Genomic DNA, 18,314 nt, shown 5'->3' with positions numbered 1-18,314 from the left:
CACAGGAGCAAAGTTTTCAACAAGTCAAACTGATGTTAAACGGGCATATTATGAAGCCAATAAGCCAAAAGTAGCTAGCACAAATGGGAGCAGCTGTGGGAACTGTGCAGGACCAGCTTTATAAGGATAGGGGCCCTGGGGCTGGAGCCAGTTTTGATGCCCTGAAACAACACAGATTTCTTGTACTCTTGCAACTGACAGAAAATTGATAGCCAGGATTGACCCACAAGTCTGAGGGCACAAATTAATGCATGCATGGGTTAAAACAGCACTGTTTTGCGAAATATCATCATCCTTGCAAAATGTTGACCCAAACTGTTTTCCGAGCTAACTTTCATAAAAAAAACAAAAAAAACAATGAAAAACTTGGGGCCCTGTGCTCCTGTCCTTGTAAACCCTTTCTAAAGACCAGCCCAGGGGCCACAGAGTATCAAAAAACAATACTTGAGCAATTACTATCTGATCTTCTGACCCTAGTCACACTCTTGCCCACATCAATAGATTTCTTTTGTATATCCAGGATACCTATGATGTGCCAGTCCTCACCGGTAATGCCGTGAAGAACAAATAATCTAAGTTTAGCAAATAAAGAAGGGTATTTTGATAACTTAATGTCAATAAATATTTTGATATTAAAATTGTACTGTTATTTCTATCAAGGGTATAAGTATGTCTCATGAAATAATAATCAGGAGGTTGTCAGCATGACTTAATTTTGCTAAATTACCATTGAAGAAGCCCCCACCACTTTGAGCACGTTGTAGACTTGGGGATTGGCAAGTGATTAAAATATTAAGTGTTCAAAAACTACATATCAAACTCGATTTGAAATATTTTACTGTGCTTACGCAATGTTGATTCAATTGTACAGTTTAATTCGATGCTGTGCTGTCCCCACATGTAAATGAGTCTTCACAAAAGACTATATTTTGTGTATTCTAGGTGTCGGGGGAGGACTGTGGGTCGGACCAAAATGCAGAACAGAGCTCGGTAGCCGCATCATAATTTATTCCACACTCCAGGTAGTATGGCAAAACGAAGCATGAACAAAACATAGTCATGGTACACGTAGCTTAAACGAAGCATAGACAAAGCATAGACATAGAAACGTAGCGTAGCATAAACGAAGCATAGACATCACCGACATAGAAACAAGGAACCAGCGAGGAACTAAACAAACAGAACAACTAATATACACAGAGCACAGAGAGGGGAACAAAAGGCAGGTAATCAAAGAAACAGGGAACAGGTGTGACAAGGAACAGGTGAAACAAATACAAAGGCTGAGGATGGGTGAAAGGACTAAAACAGAAACCACAAACTAAGCAAGAGAATAAATCAGAGGAGGAAATAAAGAACTAGATTAACTATGAACTAAAGTAAACAGAGAAACTAGAGGGGAACATAGAAACAATAACTTAAGAAATAAACAAAGAGCCATAAGGAGAATCAAAATTACAAAATAAACCAACAAGTCCAAAATGTCACTCCATGACATAACCCCCTCCTCAAGGTTGGATTCCAGACGACCACTTGGAGACTAAAACAAAAGTTCAAAACAACCCGACCAGGGCGGGCGGAGGGGGCCCCGGAAGGAGGGTAAGAGTCCAAAACACAAACCACCAAACCAGGGTGGGCGGAGGGGGGCCTTGGGAGGAGGGCCAGAGTCCAAAACAAAAATAACTCCCAATAAACAAAACAACAAAACCAAAGTCCATAATCTCCAGGGGCGCATAACAAAATCCAGGAGGCCGATAATCCGGAGACCTGCGACGAAGTAGCCATCGAAGTGGTTGATGATCCGGAGGCCGGCAGTGACGAAGTAGCCAGCGATGAAGGAGCCGATGTCTCGGAGGTCTGTGGCGAGGATGCAGGCGCCTCGGAGGTCTGCGTCGAGGATGCAGGCTGCCTGGAGTCCGACAGCGGAGATGCCAGGCAAACCCACGAAGCGAGGAGTCAGGCAGTGTATGACGTGGCGAGATCCTCAGAGACTTGGCCCTGGCGTCCAACTTGGACCCAGGCAGAAACCCTGAAGACTTGGCCCTGGCATCCAACTTGGACCCAGGCAGAAACCCTGAAAACTTGGCCCTGGCGTCCAACTTGGACCCAGGCAGAAACCATGAAGACTTGGCCCTGGCGTCCAACTTGGACCCAGGCAGAAACCCTGAAGACTTGGCCCTGGCGTCCAGCTTGGACCCAGGCAGAAACCCTGAAGACTTGGCCCTGGCGTCCAACTTGGACCCAGGCAGAAACCCTGAAGACTTGGCCCTGGCATCCAACTTGGACCCAGGCAGAAACCCTGAAAACTTGGCCCTGGCGTCCAACTTGGACCCAGGCAGAAACCCTGAAGACTTGGCCCTGGCGTCCAACTTGGACCCAGGCAGAAACCCTGAAGACTTGGCCCTGGCGTCCAACTTGGACCCAGGCAGAAACCCTGAAGACTTGGCCCTGGCGTCCAACTTGGACCCAGGCAGAAACCCTGAAGACTTGGCCCTGGCGTCCAACTTGGACCCAGGCAGAAACCCTGAAGACTTGGCCCTGGCGTCCAACTTGGACCCAGGCAGAAACCCTGAAGACTTGGCCCTGGCGTCCAACTTGGACCCAGGCAGAAACCCTGAAGACTTGGCCCTGGCGTCCAACTTGGACCCAGGTAGAAACCCTGAAGACTTGGCCCTGGCGTCCAACTTGGACCCAGGCAGAAACCCTGAAGACTTGGCCCTTGCGTCCGGTTCGGAGTCCGGCAAAGAGTCCGGCAAAGAGTCCGGTTTGGAGTCCGGTTCGGAGTCCGGCAAAGAGTCCGGCAAAGAGTCCGGCAAAGAGTCCGGCAAAGAGTCCGGCAAAGAGTCCGGCAAACAGTCAGGCAAAGAGTCAGGCTCTGGTGTGTCAATCAAAGTCAAAAAGTCAGTCCGTATCTCCAGTAACACCCCCCAGAGGAAACTGAGCAGGTGCTCAGGACCAGGTCTTGGAGACAGCCCATCCATGGGCTCCACCGAAGCATGGTGTGGGAATGGAGGCAGCCCGCCCACGGGCTCCTCCGTGTCATGACGAGGCTCTGTAGACCCGGCGGCGGCCGGCTGAGGCTCTGTAGATCCGGCGACGGCCGGCTGAGGCTTTGTAGATCCGGCGACGGCCGGCTGAGGCTCTGTAGACCCGGCGACGGCCGGCAGAGGCTCTGTAGATCCGGCGGCGGCCGGCTGAGGCTCTGTAGATCCGGCGGCGGCCGGCTGAGGCTCTGTAGATCCGGCGACGGCCGGCTGAGGCTCTGTAGATCCGGCGGCGGCCGGCTGAGGCTCTGTAGGATTAGCTGCATGCTGTGAGTCCAGAGGCATGGCTGCCTTAACGGCCACGAGAAGAGGATCGAAGGGACCTCCAGCGGAGAGTGGAGCTGGAGCATCTAGCCATCCCTCTGCAAGAAACTCATCTAGTAAGATAGTGTGCACGTCAACCAGATCCTGAGGATTGCTAATCAAATGAGGAACACACTCTAGGCAACGTGACTTCATAAGCTCGTTCTTCATTTCCTGCAACCCGGCCTGAACCCATGGCGGAGCAGGGGGTCGCACCGACGACCGGAGACCAGCAGAGGGCATGACGAGCTCAGGTGCTGCTACTGCTGCTGCTACGGCGGCGTGAAGAGCTCAGGCGTTGCTGCAGCAGTGGACGTGACGAGCTCAGGTGTTGCTGCTGCTGCGGACTGCTTGGGGCGCCGGCGACATCTCCGACGAGATGGGGCAGGCTCCGAACTGGGAGAGTGCGCTGCAGGCAACTCCAAAAGGTAGGCTCCAAAAAAGGCTCTTCTCCGCGGCACGTCGGAAATACTCAAACAAGGTAATCATCTCTGGTTCTGCTTGGTCCTCTTTTTGGCTGGTTCCTAATGTCGGGGGAGGACTGTGGGTCGGACCAAAAGGCAGAACAGAGCTCAGTAGCCGCATCATGATTTATTCCACACTCCAGGTAGTATGGCAAAACGAAGCATGAACAAAACATAGTCATGGTACACGTAGCTTAAACGAAGCATAGACAAAGCATAGACATAGAAACGTAGTGTAGCATAAACGAAGCATAGACATCACCGACATAGAAACAAGGAACCAGCGAGGAACTAAACAAACAGAACAACTAATATACACAGAGCACAGAGAGGGGAACAAAAGGCAGGTAATCAAAGAAACAGGGAACAGGTGTGACAAGGAACAGGTGAAACAAATACAAAGGCTGAGGATGGGTGAAAGGACTAAAACAGAAAACACAAACTAAGCAAGAGAATAAATCAGAGGAGGAAATAAAGAACTAGAATAACTATGAACTAAAGTAAACAGAGAAACTAGAGGGGAACATAGAAACAATAACTTAAGAAATAAACAAAGAGCCATAAGGAGAATCAAAATTACAAAATAAACCAACAAGTCCAAAATGTCACTCCATGACACTAGGAAAAACAGGTGTCAATTTGAAGAGACATTGCATCCAGAGGCTCCTTTTGTTTAAGTTATTGATTACCTTATAAATCTCAGGCTGAACCACAAAATTCATTTGCCACATGCTTTTAAATTCAGATTTAAATATTTTATGATGATTAAAGTCAATATGGTTTATGTTGTGAATATGTCTCAGGAAAAATGGCAAAAAATGTTTCTTAAATTATTATGACAAAGTCTTCATATTCTTCAAAAATACAAGAAAAGAATGCCTCTATATTAGATAGTAAGCACAAAAACAACACCGCATCACATCATAAACTAACAAACTGTATTTGAATAATTGTGCACGCAAGGGACCAAACAGAAAACCAAGTCCTGGAAAACAGATAAAGTTTCTTAGAGCCCTGCAGCTGATGGCAGAGTAGGTCTAATATCTGTACTAATGCCTGTAGCGATACAACTGAGGACACACCAGGCATGACAATATTCTCACAATGGAGCTATACAATTCTGCTTTTGGAAAAAATGTATCTTTTGTGCACCCTGCATACTTTATAATAAGTGGATTTATTGGCTTACCTAACATTATGTTTTACTACGTCTTTCTCTTCTTTGTCTTTATTATTTCAGTGCTTGGAAACACATCTGTAATGGCTTTAATATATCTGGATCATAATCTTAGAACTCCAAAGTATGTTGCAGTTTTTAATCTTGCATTTGTGGACCTGCTAGGTAGCTGTGCTCTGGTTCCAAAGCTTCTTGACATATTTTTGCTTAATCACTATTATGTCCCCTACAATGAATGTTTGACATTCCTGTTTTTCTGCTATACCTGCCTGTCTATGCAGGCTCTTAATCTAGTTGCTCTCTGCTATGATCGACTAATGGCAATAATGTTTCCTCTGCACTATCCAGTGAAGGTTACTCATAAAATTATGTTTTCCTTAATTGCATCTTTTTGGCTGTTTGCTGTATTAGCTGTGCTCATTGCAGTTGGCCTTCTTACAAGACTATCCTTCTGTAAATCTGTGGTTATTAACAGCTATTTCTGTGACCATGGCAAGATATTTGAACTTGCATGCAATGACAATTTTCCCAATTTAGTCATTGGTTTTCTGTTGCCATTTCTTATTCTTTGGCTTCCTATGGGTTTCATCTTATCCAGCTACGTTTGCATTGGATATGCTTTAGTTAAAGTCGCTGCAGCTAAAGAAAGGGTGAAGGCACTAAAAACCTGCACAGCTCATCTTTCATTAGTGGCTATCTATTTCATCCCCATATTAATAACATTTACTTTAGGTCCAGACATACATCCAAATGCCAGGATCATTAACTTGTCATTGACCTCAGTATTTCCACCCCTGTTGAACCCAATCATTTATGTTTTGTATACACAAGAAATCCGATTATCATTGAAAAGAATATTAAACTTTACTCGGCAAGCCAAGGTCATTGCTAAGTAAGATCCAGTCTTCCAGTTTTTTTTATTACATTATGGTTTGTTGTACAACCTTTTATGAATATATGAGAGGCAAATAAATAGAGAACAGAAAAATGTTTGTTCAAACTGTTTTGTTGAAGTTTTGTAAAATTTATTTGATCATATATGTAAAACACAAATCATATGTTCTTGGCTTTGTTTGACTAAAGAAGGAAAACAGCAATTTTAATGAGCTTTTTGGTGCGACTTTTCTTAGTTTCTCACATACAAGCAAGGTTATGGCTCTGCTCATGAGTAATACATGATGGTTATGAGGAACATGAAAGCATGGATCCAAAGTGCCTTGTACCAACATTTCAATGGTGATGGTGTAACGGTGTCAGAAATATTTTCTTGGCACACTTGGGGCTCCGAAGTATCATTTAAACCTTATTTATATGCCACAGCCTGAGTATCAATGTAGACCCTGTCCATCCCACAGGGTACCCACCGTCTGATGAATGCTTCCAGCAGCATAATGCACCATGTCATAAAGCTTCAAACACCTCAGAATGTGTTGTTGAAAATAATAATTTAATGTACACTAATGACATCCAACCATGAACAAGCAAGGTGTACCTGATAAAGTGGCCAGTGAGTGTATGGAAAAGGGGACTGTGGAACTATAAATGTTTTGGTAGCAACAAACCATCTAAGTATTCGAGGTAAAAGGTTTTAACTGAAATAACGTCTGATTAAGTGGCTTATATGTTAACCCAGAGGTGTTTTTAGGGCCTTGAAACATTGGAGGCATTAGCCCACACCCAAAATATTCTATTTTTCATAAGACAGCTGCGGTTTCTAAGTCATTTCAAATTAAGATAACATAGGACATATTCTTTGTCTAGGCCAGGTTTTGATTTAATGTAAATTATGGTGAATCAAACAAGGAAGGTTTACAATAACATTTTACTTGGTTTTAATTTTTTGTTAGAAGCTGAATGAAGGAGAAACTGTCACGGAGTGACATTTTTGGACTTTGTTTGTGGCTTTGTGTTTGTGTACCTTTTTCTTAGATTTTTCTATTTTGGTTTTTGTATTATGTTTTTCTTTTCTCCCTCTTCCGCCTCCTAGTGTTTACTACTTAAGTTCTTTTATGGTTGTTTTCTTATTACTTTGTATGGTTTATTATTATTATTATTATTGTAATTATTGTAGTTCTTGGTCTTCCCTGGATTCTCTAGTTTTATTTATCTTTAGTATCTTTGTGTTTAATTGTGTTTTATTATTTGTTCCTTTGCACTCTTCTTGTTTTACTAGTTTATTCTCTGTTTCCTTTCCAGTTATTTCAGTCAGTGTGGTTAGGTTTGTTTACTTTTGTATTCAGGTTTTCTTTATGGGTTCTTTGTTTGTTCTCAGGTTGTTATTGTTGTTCTTATGTTCCCTCTAGTTTCTCTGTTTACTTTAGTCATGATTATTCTAGTTTTCTTATTCCCCATTTGATTATTTATCTTTGTCTATAGGTTTGCTTGGTCTGTGTTTCTGTTTATTAGTTACTTTGCCCATGCTCAGTCTTTGTATTTGTTTCACCTGTTCCTTCTGCTTCCCTGCCCCGTCACACCTGTTCCCTGTTTTCTCTGATTACCTGCCCTTTGTTATCTCACAGTATATTAGTTGGTTTTGTGTCTTTGTTCGGGGCTGGTTCCTTGTGTTTGTCACACCTCGTTCTCGTCCATGATTATGCTTTGTTTTTGCCACGTCTTGCCTTGGGAAACCTGCAGTGATTTTGCTAAATTTTTTGACCTTATAAATAAATCTTTGAATTACAAAGATGATCCTGCCGAGCTCTTGTCTGCACTTTGGTCCGATCCAAAACCACATCGTAACAGAAATAGAGTTTAGGATTGATTAAAAACATTTTGCTGAAGCAGATAATGACACATTTTGTTGTATTTAGAAAAAAAAGAACCTAATCTAAATTTTTGCTGACAAAATGTTTTTCTAAACTCAGAGATATTTACTATGAGTCAAATAATTGTGCTTAGACTCCATGGTCTTAATTTCTTACATTTCAAAAAAGGAAACTGGTATAAAGTTAATTTATTTAAAACTTAGTAAAACAGTAAGATCCTAAAAACACATTTATTTTATTTAATTATGCTGACAGCTTTCCAAATATTTCAGTAAAATTGTTCCTTCTTTCATGAGCTGTTTTACTGTCATCTTTCAGCCTTTCATTCCACTAATGAAGAAATTTTGTCTTCCAAAAATAATACAAAAATAATAAATGAAACATTTACGGTACAGTTTGTTGTTCTCCACTGAGCATGTGGGTCATGAGTTAAGTTCTAACTGTTCAACACTTTCTGAGAGAAATGGGTGTAAAGTTGTGGTCTTTGAAACATACCACAGAGCCTCATCCTGGACCTTTCTTGGACTGTCATCTTTTATTCTGTTACTAGTACTAATAGTACAGTTATTAATAACTGAATATGATATGAATATATTGCCTAGAGTAATCCTGTATCCTTGTTTAATTAGTTTATTTAATATCACATGTGTTATTTAGAAAATAAAAACAGTAAACTAGTTAATAGTACACCTGTGATTAATTTCTATGATTTCTATTTCTCATACTGCACCTTTAAAGAATGCAGAGCTTTATGTTTAGAATCAGCAAAGAAGATATGAAAAAGAAGTCGAATGCTTACTTTTACACTTTCTACTATGTCTTAGAGGCGCCTGTAGATGTTTTCCCGGTGTATTCAGCGTCAATTTATTTTTTCTACTTGTAAAAGTGGACTATAGGACCGGCTGCAGCAATGAGATGCAATGTTATGATCTGAAGAACCCTGTGTTGAAAAACTTTTATTTTGATTGATCTAAAGAACCAGATATTTTTCACATCATGATTAATGCAGCTAGAAGCTCACAGAGAGGATTCATACTGTTTTCTATCAAAGCCAGGCCATTTACCTTCACCTGTAGCTCAGGTAAAAGTCCCTCTACTCTGTTCCTCATCATGACCCTGTTGATGCTCATTAGAGTAAACCTCTGCATCATGTCTTGCTGGGTGAACAAGTGATTAGCTTTAACTTACGATCAGCATTCAGGTTAAGCCTGAGGTTTGCTGCTCTGCTTCCACCTATTCCTGTGCGCAAACACACCAGACTCAGCTCTCCGGTTTGCTTTGTGGTTGCCCTAAAATAACCCCTGTTCAAGGCGCTCAGTGTAACTTTTCCGATAATGATCCAGGAAGGCTGACGGCTCTGGACTGAAAGCCGTCCTGAACTTCTCCTGTCTGCCGGCGCCTGTGCGCGTATTTCGCCTGTGTGTGCAAATAATAATTTTTAGTTTTTTTCTTTTAACTCATTGCCAGGTTAGGTGAAGCGGGCAGTGGTTATATGGAGCACAATAGAAACAAATCAGATTTTTTTTTTTTTTTATAGTTGTAAAACATGTTACTAGTGTTTAAAACCGACAGTTACGTTTCATGGTTAAACCAATTGCATGTTTTGATAGTCTAAAGAATTAAACGGAAGAGTCAGGTAACCCCTTGTACACCCTATAGGTGTGACTGTTCAAGAATGTGAATCAAATTAGTGTCACTGCTTGCATTAACTAAAGCATACCCACCTCATCACGTAAACAAGTTTTCTTAAAGAAGGTGCATCCACAATGTCCTGCAGGGGTGGTTCTAGGCTAGTTTTACTGGTGCTTTATCAGCTTGTTTATATTGACATCATTTCCTTCTTAAAGAGAATACAGCCATGTGTGTTTGACCGATTTACCAGGTTTATGGTGAGTTGAAACCAAAATATTCAGATAGACGGATTTGCTTTAAGGTTGCAATCCAGAAAAATTACTCAAAATTTGGTTTGGAATAGATCTGTCCTAAAAACTGAATATGATTCGGTGTTTCTTTATTGTCCAAAACTATTTTTAACTTTCAGTGATTGATGCAATATACCTAGAACAATTCCCCGATCATCCAGGCCTTGTTACCTGTTTGACAGAAAGTGGGTGTATAAGCTGTGTAATTTAGGTTGATTCCTCAGACACATGCTTGTATATTTCGAGACAATAGTAATTTTTTGGCATTAATACATTACATTTTTTTATACTTCAGCCAACCTGCAAAGTTGAAGGGCCTGGTGGTGTAAAATCAATCACTCTCTTACCCCTAAACCACTTCATACTCGACATCAAGAGTGCCGTCTCAGAATTTGTTGTAAACTACATTAAACTATAAAGCTATCTTGTCTTGTTGCGATGGTGTAATAGTGTGATGTATATTGTCAATTTTGGGCCCCTTAGTACCAAGTGAGCTTCAAAAACACCAAAGCTTCCCAGAGTATTGCTGGGCAGGTCCATCTGTTTATCGCCACAGTTTTCCCATCCTCTTATGGCTCCTTCCAGCAGATCAATGCACCAAGTCACAAAGCTTACAAAAAACTGGTTTGATGACCTTCATAGTCACCAGAACTCAGTCAAACCAGGTTCCTAAACCTGGTCCCTAGGACCCAGTGCCCTGCATGTTTTAGGTGTGTCTCTGCTCCCGCACAATTTATTTAAACAATTGGATTACCTCCTCAGCATCCCATTAAATGCTGCAGAAGCACGTCATTAACACATTTGTGTAAATTATATGCATGGCAGCAGGGAAACATCGAAAAACATGTAGACTGGTAATCTCTGAGGACTACTCCAATAGAGCACCTTTGGGATGTGGTGGAACGTGAGATGCCCACCATAGATGGGTGGCCAACAAATATGCAGCAACTGTGCAAAACCTTGTTCAAAGGATTAAGTTAGTTCTAAAAGCAAAAGAGGGTCCAACGCAGTACTAGTGAGGTATACCTAATAAAGGGGCGAGCGAGCGTGTTTATTATTGTCGTGAAGTGACATCTTTGGTTTTGTTGTGATCTTGTGTTTTCTATTAGTTTGGAATTTCTCTAAGTTCTTTTAGTAGTTTATTTTTTATTATGGTTTTCTTATGACTATTATTATGTTCGTTGTATTCTAGTTCCCTTGCCTTTCTTGTAGTTTCTTGTTTAGTTTCCCTTTTAGTATATCTGTGTTTATTTATGTTTAAATAGTTGTTCACCTGCGCTCTTTGTTTACTAGTTTATTTTCTCTGTTCCTCCTCGTCCTGGTTCCCTTTCTGTGGTTTAGTTTTTACTTACGGTCACGGTTTCTTTATGGGTTCTTTGTTAATTATTACGTTTTGGTGTTTCTTCTATTCCCTCTAGTTTCTCAGTTTACTTTAGTTACTTAGTTATTCTAGGTTCTTATGTCTCTTTTGGTTTATTATCTTGGTCCATAGTTATGCTTAGTTCTGTTTCCTTGAGCTTTGTTATTTATAGTTTTGTTTTTGTAGTCAGGTTATTTTGGTTATGTTCTTATCTAGCTTCCCTCGTGTTTCGTTTTGTTTCTAGCCTTGTCACCTTAGCAACTATTCACATTCCCTCAGTTCTCTACTACCTGGTCCACACCTGAATTCCATCTCATCTGATTACCTGCCTCAGTTTCTCATTGGTCCATACTCAACTTCCCTCTGTTTATTAGCTCTCTGGTTCTCATTGTACTTCGCTGGTTCACCTACCTTCGTCTATGTACTTTGTCTACTATGTTCCTGCAGTATCAACTTCGTAAGTTTTTGGATTTCTTGTATCTGCAGTGATTTTGCTACGTTCTTGCTACGTCTGGAAAACCTTTGGATTATTCTTTAAATAAAGTAAAAGACTCCTTTAAACATGCTGCTGCCGAGCTCTTGTCTGTGCTTTGGTCACTCTAAACCTCAGAATGCGACAATTAAATGTAGAAAACAGACTGCAAATTCATGTCAATGGATTTACTAACTGAGCGCACCTGTATTTATTATTTTACTGGTACATCTGACCCTTAGTGGACTCAATAGAACACAGAGCATCGTAAATATAAGGAAATGACCAAAAACACTTTTTAAATGCAGTGAACGTAGTCTGGAAAGATAAAGTTCAGTTGGATTCCCTACTTGTCTATGCACAAATCAGTAGGTCTACATTTTGTTCAATTTCACAAGCAAAAAAACATATTTGGATATATTAGACTGTTTGCTACTTTGATAGTGGTGTCATGTGAAAGTCATGTATTTCTTTTCTCACAGCAATCAAAGCCCATTATCCCAACGACAATCTGTCTTGTAAATTTAGAACAGAAAATATAAATATTAGACATATTTGCGTTTTTAAAATAGTAAGGGCTTTTTTTATGTTAGTGTGCAAAAAACAATTATTTTTTAATCAGAGTTACTTTTTTATTTCTATCTTGGAGGAAAAGAACCCTACACCTCAAACTTGTATCATAAAAGAACAAATGACTTCTCCCCCCTCTCTTGTCTTTATCATTTAGAGCAACATACAAGAAGGAAATGTTACCTCATAGTCTAGAAAATGTCATTTGGAAAAGTTTGGTCTCGCGGGATCAAACACAGAGCATACAAAGGTCTAAAAGACAGTTAAAGCTTCTCACAACTTCTGAAATGATTGCATGTTAAGGGTTGCACTGCTGCTGTCAGCACTGGTACAGAAATTGGACACAACAGTCTGGACCATAGACTCACTATGGACCTATTTAATGCTGCTTTAGGAGAAAATATTACTTTCGTGCGTCCCCCCTATTTTATAATAAGTGGATTTATTGGCTTACCTGATATGAAGTATTACTACGTCTTCCTCTTCTTTGTCTTTATTATTTCAGTGCTGGGAAACACAACTGTAATGGCTTTAATATATCTGGATCGTAACCTAAGAACTCCGAAGTATGTTGCAGTTTTTAACCTTGCATTGGTGGACCTGCTAGGTAGCTGTGCTCTGGTTCCAAAGCTTCTTGACATATTTTTGCTTAATCACTATTATGTCCCCTACAATGAGTGTTTGACGTTCTATTTTTTCTGCTACACCTGCCTTTCAATGCAGGCTCTGAATCTAGTTGCTCTTTGCTATGACCGACTGATGGCTATCATGCTTCCTCTGCACTATCATGTAAATGTTACCTATAAGATTATGTTTTCTTTGATTGCCTCCTTCTGGCTCATTGTTATTGTTTCAAATTTAATTGCTGTTGGTTTGCTCACAAGACTTTCCTTCTGTAAGTCTCTGGTTGTTAACAGCTATTTCTGTGACCATGGCCAGATATATAAACTTGCCTGCAATGATACTTTCCCTAATTCAGTCATTGGTAGATTGTTCCCAGTTCTTATTCTCTGGCTCCCTTTTGTATTCATCGTATTTAGTTACATTTGTATTGGCTGTGTTTTAGCCAAAGTTGCCACAGCTCAGGAGAGAGCAAATACTTTTAAAACCTGCACAGCTCATCTCTCATTGGTGGTAATCTATTTTATCCCGATAATAATCACATTTACCATGAGTGCAAGTATACATCCCAATGCAAGAATCATAAACTTGTCCTTGACCTCTGTGTTTCCACCCATGTTGAACCCAATCATTTATGTTTTGCAGACACAAGAAATAAAAGGTTCACTGAAGAAAATATTAAAAATGAGGAGGCAATCCAGAGTTAAAGGAAAATAGGATCTTCTTTAGCCCAAATGCAAATATATATAAAACTGAAATATTGTGTCACGCTTGTGACACAATATTTAAAGTCTTAATAATTCAACATTGTTCTTGTGCTTTAACCAAAAGGGTTTGATACTGATAAAAATGACAGGATTGTAAACAAAGTGAATTTTATGAAATATTTTGTAATATTCCGGAGACTCAAAATGCAAAATATTCTTCCATCTTTCAATGTAATGTTTCTGTTGCATGAAAAGCTTGTGAAAACAATGAAAACGTGGATTATTCCTGCATTGTGTTCGTTATACAAGCTACTGGTAGTGATGTAATAGTCGAATAATTTTTCACATTTAGCACACAATCTAAACCTCATTTAAACACCACAACCTACTTGAAAATTGTTGCTGACCATGTCCATCCCAAAGTGACCAGGTTTCCATTGTCTAATGGGTATTTCCAGCAGGAATATGCACCATGTCACAATGGTCAAACCATCTCAAAATGAGCACCTCCATGACTGTAGTGGAACAGGAGATTTGGGTTGTAGATGTTCAGTCAACAAATCTGCAGCAACTGCATGATGCTGTTGTCTCAAGATAGAGCAAAATTAAAGTTTAGTATATGTGCTTTATGTGTGCTTTTTAGTTTTAAAACATGTTACTAGTTTAGATAATGAGATGACCACATAAGGTGACTCTAAGTATTGCATGTTTTGACATTTTCCTCTTTACGGAATACCAGATTATTTTGGCTAAATCTTATGCCATTGAAATGTGTACTTATCCACAAAAAGTCAGATTCTTGTGGGCCATGATTGCAACATCCATTTTATGCTATTTATGAAGATCAAAATCCATTTCAAAGCACAATAACCAAAGTCAGAACGTAAATAAAATTCAATTAAGAAAACAAAATGCAACTCAGGTCTTCTATGTTGTTAGTTTTGCTATATATACTGTTATTGAACTCCTAAATGATTTAATCCACTGTAATGTAGAATGTACATGTACTTTGTTTATGTGTAATAAAGTGAATTTTTCACCTAAACAGTTTATTTCTAGTTTTATAAAAATTCCTACAATTATTTATTTTCCTGATTTACTGTATATCTATCTCAGCAAAGGCATCCTGAGTCTGAAAATGTCTCTCTCCCCCTTTTCTTCTTGATTTTATGTAAAGAAACACACAAGAAGGAAATGTTACCTCATAGTTTTGAAAACCCAATTTGAAAACGTTTCCTCTCAGGGGATCAAACACAGAGCATACAAAGGTCTAAAAGACAGTTAAAGCTTCTCACAACTTCTGAAATGATTGCATGTTAAGGGTTGCACTGCTGCTGTCAGCACTGGTACAGAAATTGGATACAAAAGTCTGGACCATAGACTCACTATGGACCTATTTAATGCTGCTTTAGGAGAAAATATTACTTTCGTGCGTCCCCCCTATTTTATAATAAGTGGATTTATTGGCTTACCTGATATGAAGTATTACTACGTCTTCCTCTTCTTTGTCTTTATTATTTCAGTGCTGGGAAACACGACTGTAATGGCTTTAATATATCTGGATCATAATCTAAGAACTCCGAAGTATGTTGCAGTTTTTAACCTTGCATTGGTGGACCTGCTAGGTAGCTGTGCTCTGGTTCCAAAGCTTCTTGACATATTTTTGCTTAATCACTATTATGTCCCCTACAATGAGTGTTTGACGTTCTTTTTTTTCTGCTACACCTGCCTTTCAATGCAGGCTCTGAATCTAGTTGCTCTTTGCTATGACCGACTGATGGCTATCATGCTTCCTCTGCACTATCATGTAAATGTTACCTATAAGATTATGTTTTCTTTGATTGCCTCCTTCTGGCTCATTGTTATTTTTTCAAATTTAATTGCTGTTGGTTTGCTCACAAGACTTTCCTTCTGTAAGTCTCTGGTTGTTAACAGCTATTTCTGTGACCATGGCCAGATATATAAACTTGCCTGCAATGATAATTTCCCTAATTCAGTCATTGCTAGATTGTTCCCAGTTCTTATTCTGTGGCTCCCTTTTGTATTCATCGTGTTTAGTTACATTTGTATTGGCTGTGTTTTAGCCAAAGTTGCCACAGCTCAGGAGAGAGCAAATACTTTTAAAACCTGCACAGCTCATCTCTCATTGGTGGTAATCTATTTTATCCCGATAATAATCACATTTACCATGAGTGCAAGTATACATCCCAATGCAAGAATCATAAACTTGTCCTTGACCTCTGTGTTTCCACCCATGTTGAACCCAATCATTTATGTTTTGCAGACACAAGAAATAAAAGGTTCACTGAAGAAAATATTAAAAATGAGGAGGCAATCCAGAGTTATAGGAAAATAGGATCTTCTTTAGCCCAAATGCAAATATATATAAAACTGAAATATTGTGTCACGCTTGTGACACAATATTTAAAGTCTTAATAATTCAACATTGTTCTTGTGCTTGAACCAAAAGGGTTTGACAGTAATAAAATTGACAGGATTGTAAACAAAGTGAATTTTATGAAATATTTTGTAATATTCCGGAGACTCAAAATGCAAAATATTCTTCCATCTTTCAATGTAATGTTTCTGTTGCATGAAAAGCTTGTGAAAACAATGAAAACGTGGATTATTCCTGCATTGTGTTCGTTATACAAGCTACTGGTAGTGATGTAATAGTCGAATAATTTTTCACATTTAGCACACAATCTAAACCTCATTTAAACACCACAACCTACTTGAAAAATGTTGCTGACCATGTCCATCCCAAAGTGACCAGGTTTCCATTGTCTAATGGGTATTTCCAGCAGGAATATGCACCATGTCACAATGGTCAAACCATCTCAAAATGAGCACCTCCATGACTGTATTGGAACAGGAGATTTGGGTTGTAGATGTTCAGTCAACAAATCTGCAGCAACTGCATGATGCTGTTGTCTCAAGATAGAGCAAAATTAAAGTTTAGTATATGTGCTTTATGTGTGTTTTTTAGTTTTAAAACATGTTACTAGTTTAGATAATGAGATGACCACATAAGGTGACTCTAAGTATTGCATGTTTTGACATTTTCCTCTTTGCGGAATACCAGATTATTTTGGCTAAATCTTATGCCATTGAAATGTGTACTTATCCACAAAAAGTCAGATTCTTGTGGGCCATGATTGCAACATCCATTTTATGCTATTTATGAAGATCAAAATCCATTTCAAAGCACAATAACCAAAGTCAGAACGTAAATAAAATTCAATTAAGAAAACAAAATGCAACTCAGGTCTTCTATGTTGTTAGTTTTGCTATATATACTGTTATTGAACTCCTAAATGATTTAATCCACTGTAATGTAGAATGTACATGTACTTTGTTTATGTGTAATAAAGTGAATTTTTCACCTAAACAGTTTATTTCTAGCTTTAAAAAAATTCCTACAATTATTTATTTTCCTGATTTACTGTATATCTATCTCAGCAAAGGCATCCTGAGTCTGAAAATGTCTCTCTCCCCCTTTTCTTCTTGATTTTATGTAAAGAAACACACAAGAAGGAAATGTTACCTCATAGTTTTGAAAACCCAATTTGAAAACGTTTCCTCTCAGGGGATCAAACACAGAGCATACAAAGGTCTAAAAGACAGTTAAAGCTTCTCACAACTTCTGAAATGATTGCATGTTAAGGGTTGCACTGCTGCTGTCAGCACTGGTACAGAAATTGGACACAACAGTCTGGAGCATAGACTCACTATGGACCTATTTAATGCTGCTTTAGGAGAAAATATTACTTTCGTGCGTCCCCCCTATTTTATAATAAGTGGATTTATTGGCTTACCTGATATGAAGTATTACTACGTCTTCCTCTTCTTTGTCTTTATTATTTCAGTGCTGGGAAACACGACTGTAATGGCTTTAATATATCTGGATCATAACCTAAGAACTCCGAAGTATGTTGCAGTTTTTAACCTTGCATTGGTGGACCTGCTAGGTAGCTGTGCTCTGGTTCCAAAGCTTCTTGACATATTTTTGCTTAATCACTATTATGTCCCCTACAATGAGTGTTTGACGTTCTTTTTTTTCTGCTACACCTGTCTTTCAATGCAGGCTCTGAATCTAGTTGCTCTCTGCTATGACCGACTGATGGCTATCATGCTTCCTCTGCACTATCATGTAAATGTTACCTATAAGATTATGTTTTCTTTGATTGCCTCCTTGTGGCTCATTGTTATTTTTTCAAATTTAATTGCTGTTGGTTTGCTCACAAGACTTTCCTTCTGTAAGTCTCTGGTTGTTAACAGCTATTTCTGTGACCATGGGCAGATATATAATCTTGCCTGCAATGATAATTTCCCTAATTTAGTCATTGCTAGATTGTTCCCAGTTCTTATTCTGTGGCTCCCTTTTGTATTCATCGTGTTTAGTTACATTTGTATTGGGTGTGTTTTAGCCAAAGTTGCCACAGCTCAGGAGAGAGCAAATACTTTTAAAACCTGCACAGCTCATCTCTCATTGGTGGTAATCTATTTTATCCCGATAATAATCACATTCACCATGAGTGCAAGTATACATCCCAATGCAAGAATCATAAACTTGTCCTTGACATCTGTGTTTCCACCCATGCTGAACCCAATCATTTATGTTTTGCAGACACAAGAAATAAAAGGTTCACTGAAGAAAATATTGAAAATGAGGAGGCAATCCAGAGTTATAGGAAAATAGGACATTGTTTAGCCCAAATGCAAATGTACAGTTCTTTTCAAACGTTTTAGGCAGGAGTGAAAAAATGTTATAAACAAAGAATGCTTTCAGATATATAAATGATGATTGTTTATTTTTATCAATTTACAAAATGCTAAGAGAGCCAATCCAAACATAAAGCCAAAGCCATTAAGAACCATCTTCAGCGTAAAGAAGAACAAGAATTAC

At 39.2% G+C, this 18,314-nt stretch overlaps 4 protein-coding genes across 4 annotated transcripts; all 4 read left to right on the top strand.

Annotated features, from left to right (window-relative positions):
- Positions 1-4,915: 4,915 nt before the first annotated feature.
- LOC124876927 (olfactory receptor 2A12-like) lies at positions 4,916-5,884 on the top strand. The gene has a single exon (XM_047379983.1). It carries the CDS (start codon positions 4,916-4,918, stop codon positions 5,882-5,884), a length of 969 nt encoding a protein of 322 aa, XP_047235939.1.
- Positions 5,885-12,446: 6,562 nt separating this feature from the next.
- On the top strand, positions 12,447-13,415 carry LOC124876901 (olfactory receptor 1-like). Its single transcript, XM_047379949.1, has one exon. It carries the CDS (start codon positions 12,447-12,449, stop codon positions 13,413-13,415), a length of 969 nt encoding a protein of 322 aa, XP_047235905.1.
- A 1,377-nt stretch (positions 13,416-14,792) lies between these two features.
- LOC124876953 (olfactory receptor 1-like) lies at positions 14,793-15,761 on the top strand. The gene has a single exon (XM_047380020.1). The coding sequence runs from the start codon at positions 14,793-14,795 to the stop codon at positions 15,759-15,761; it is 969 nt and encodes a 322-aa protein (XP_047235976.1).
- A 1,377-nt stretch (positions 15,762-17,138) lies between these two features.
- On the top strand, positions 17,139-18,107 carry LOC124876868 (olfactory receptor 1-like). Its single transcript, XM_047379893.1, has one exon. The coding sequence runs from the start codon at positions 17,139-17,141 to the stop codon at positions 18,105-18,107; it is 969 nt and encodes a 322-aa protein (XP_047235849.1).
- The last annotated feature ends 207 nt before the right edge of the window (positions 18,108-18,314 follow it).

Source organism: Girardinichthys multiradiatus, chromosome 11 (genome assembly GCF_021462225.1).
Source record: "Girardinichthys multiradiatus isolate DD_20200921_A chromosome 11, DD_fGirMul_XY1, whole genome shotgun sequence".
NCBI classification, from domain to species: Eukaryota; Metazoa; Chordata; class Actinopteri; order Cyprinodontiformes; family Goodeidae; genus Girardinichthys; species Girardinichthys multiradiatus.
The sequence above is the reverse complement of the archived record's forward strand: the minus strand, read 5'-3'. Positions and strand labels throughout refer to the sequence as shown.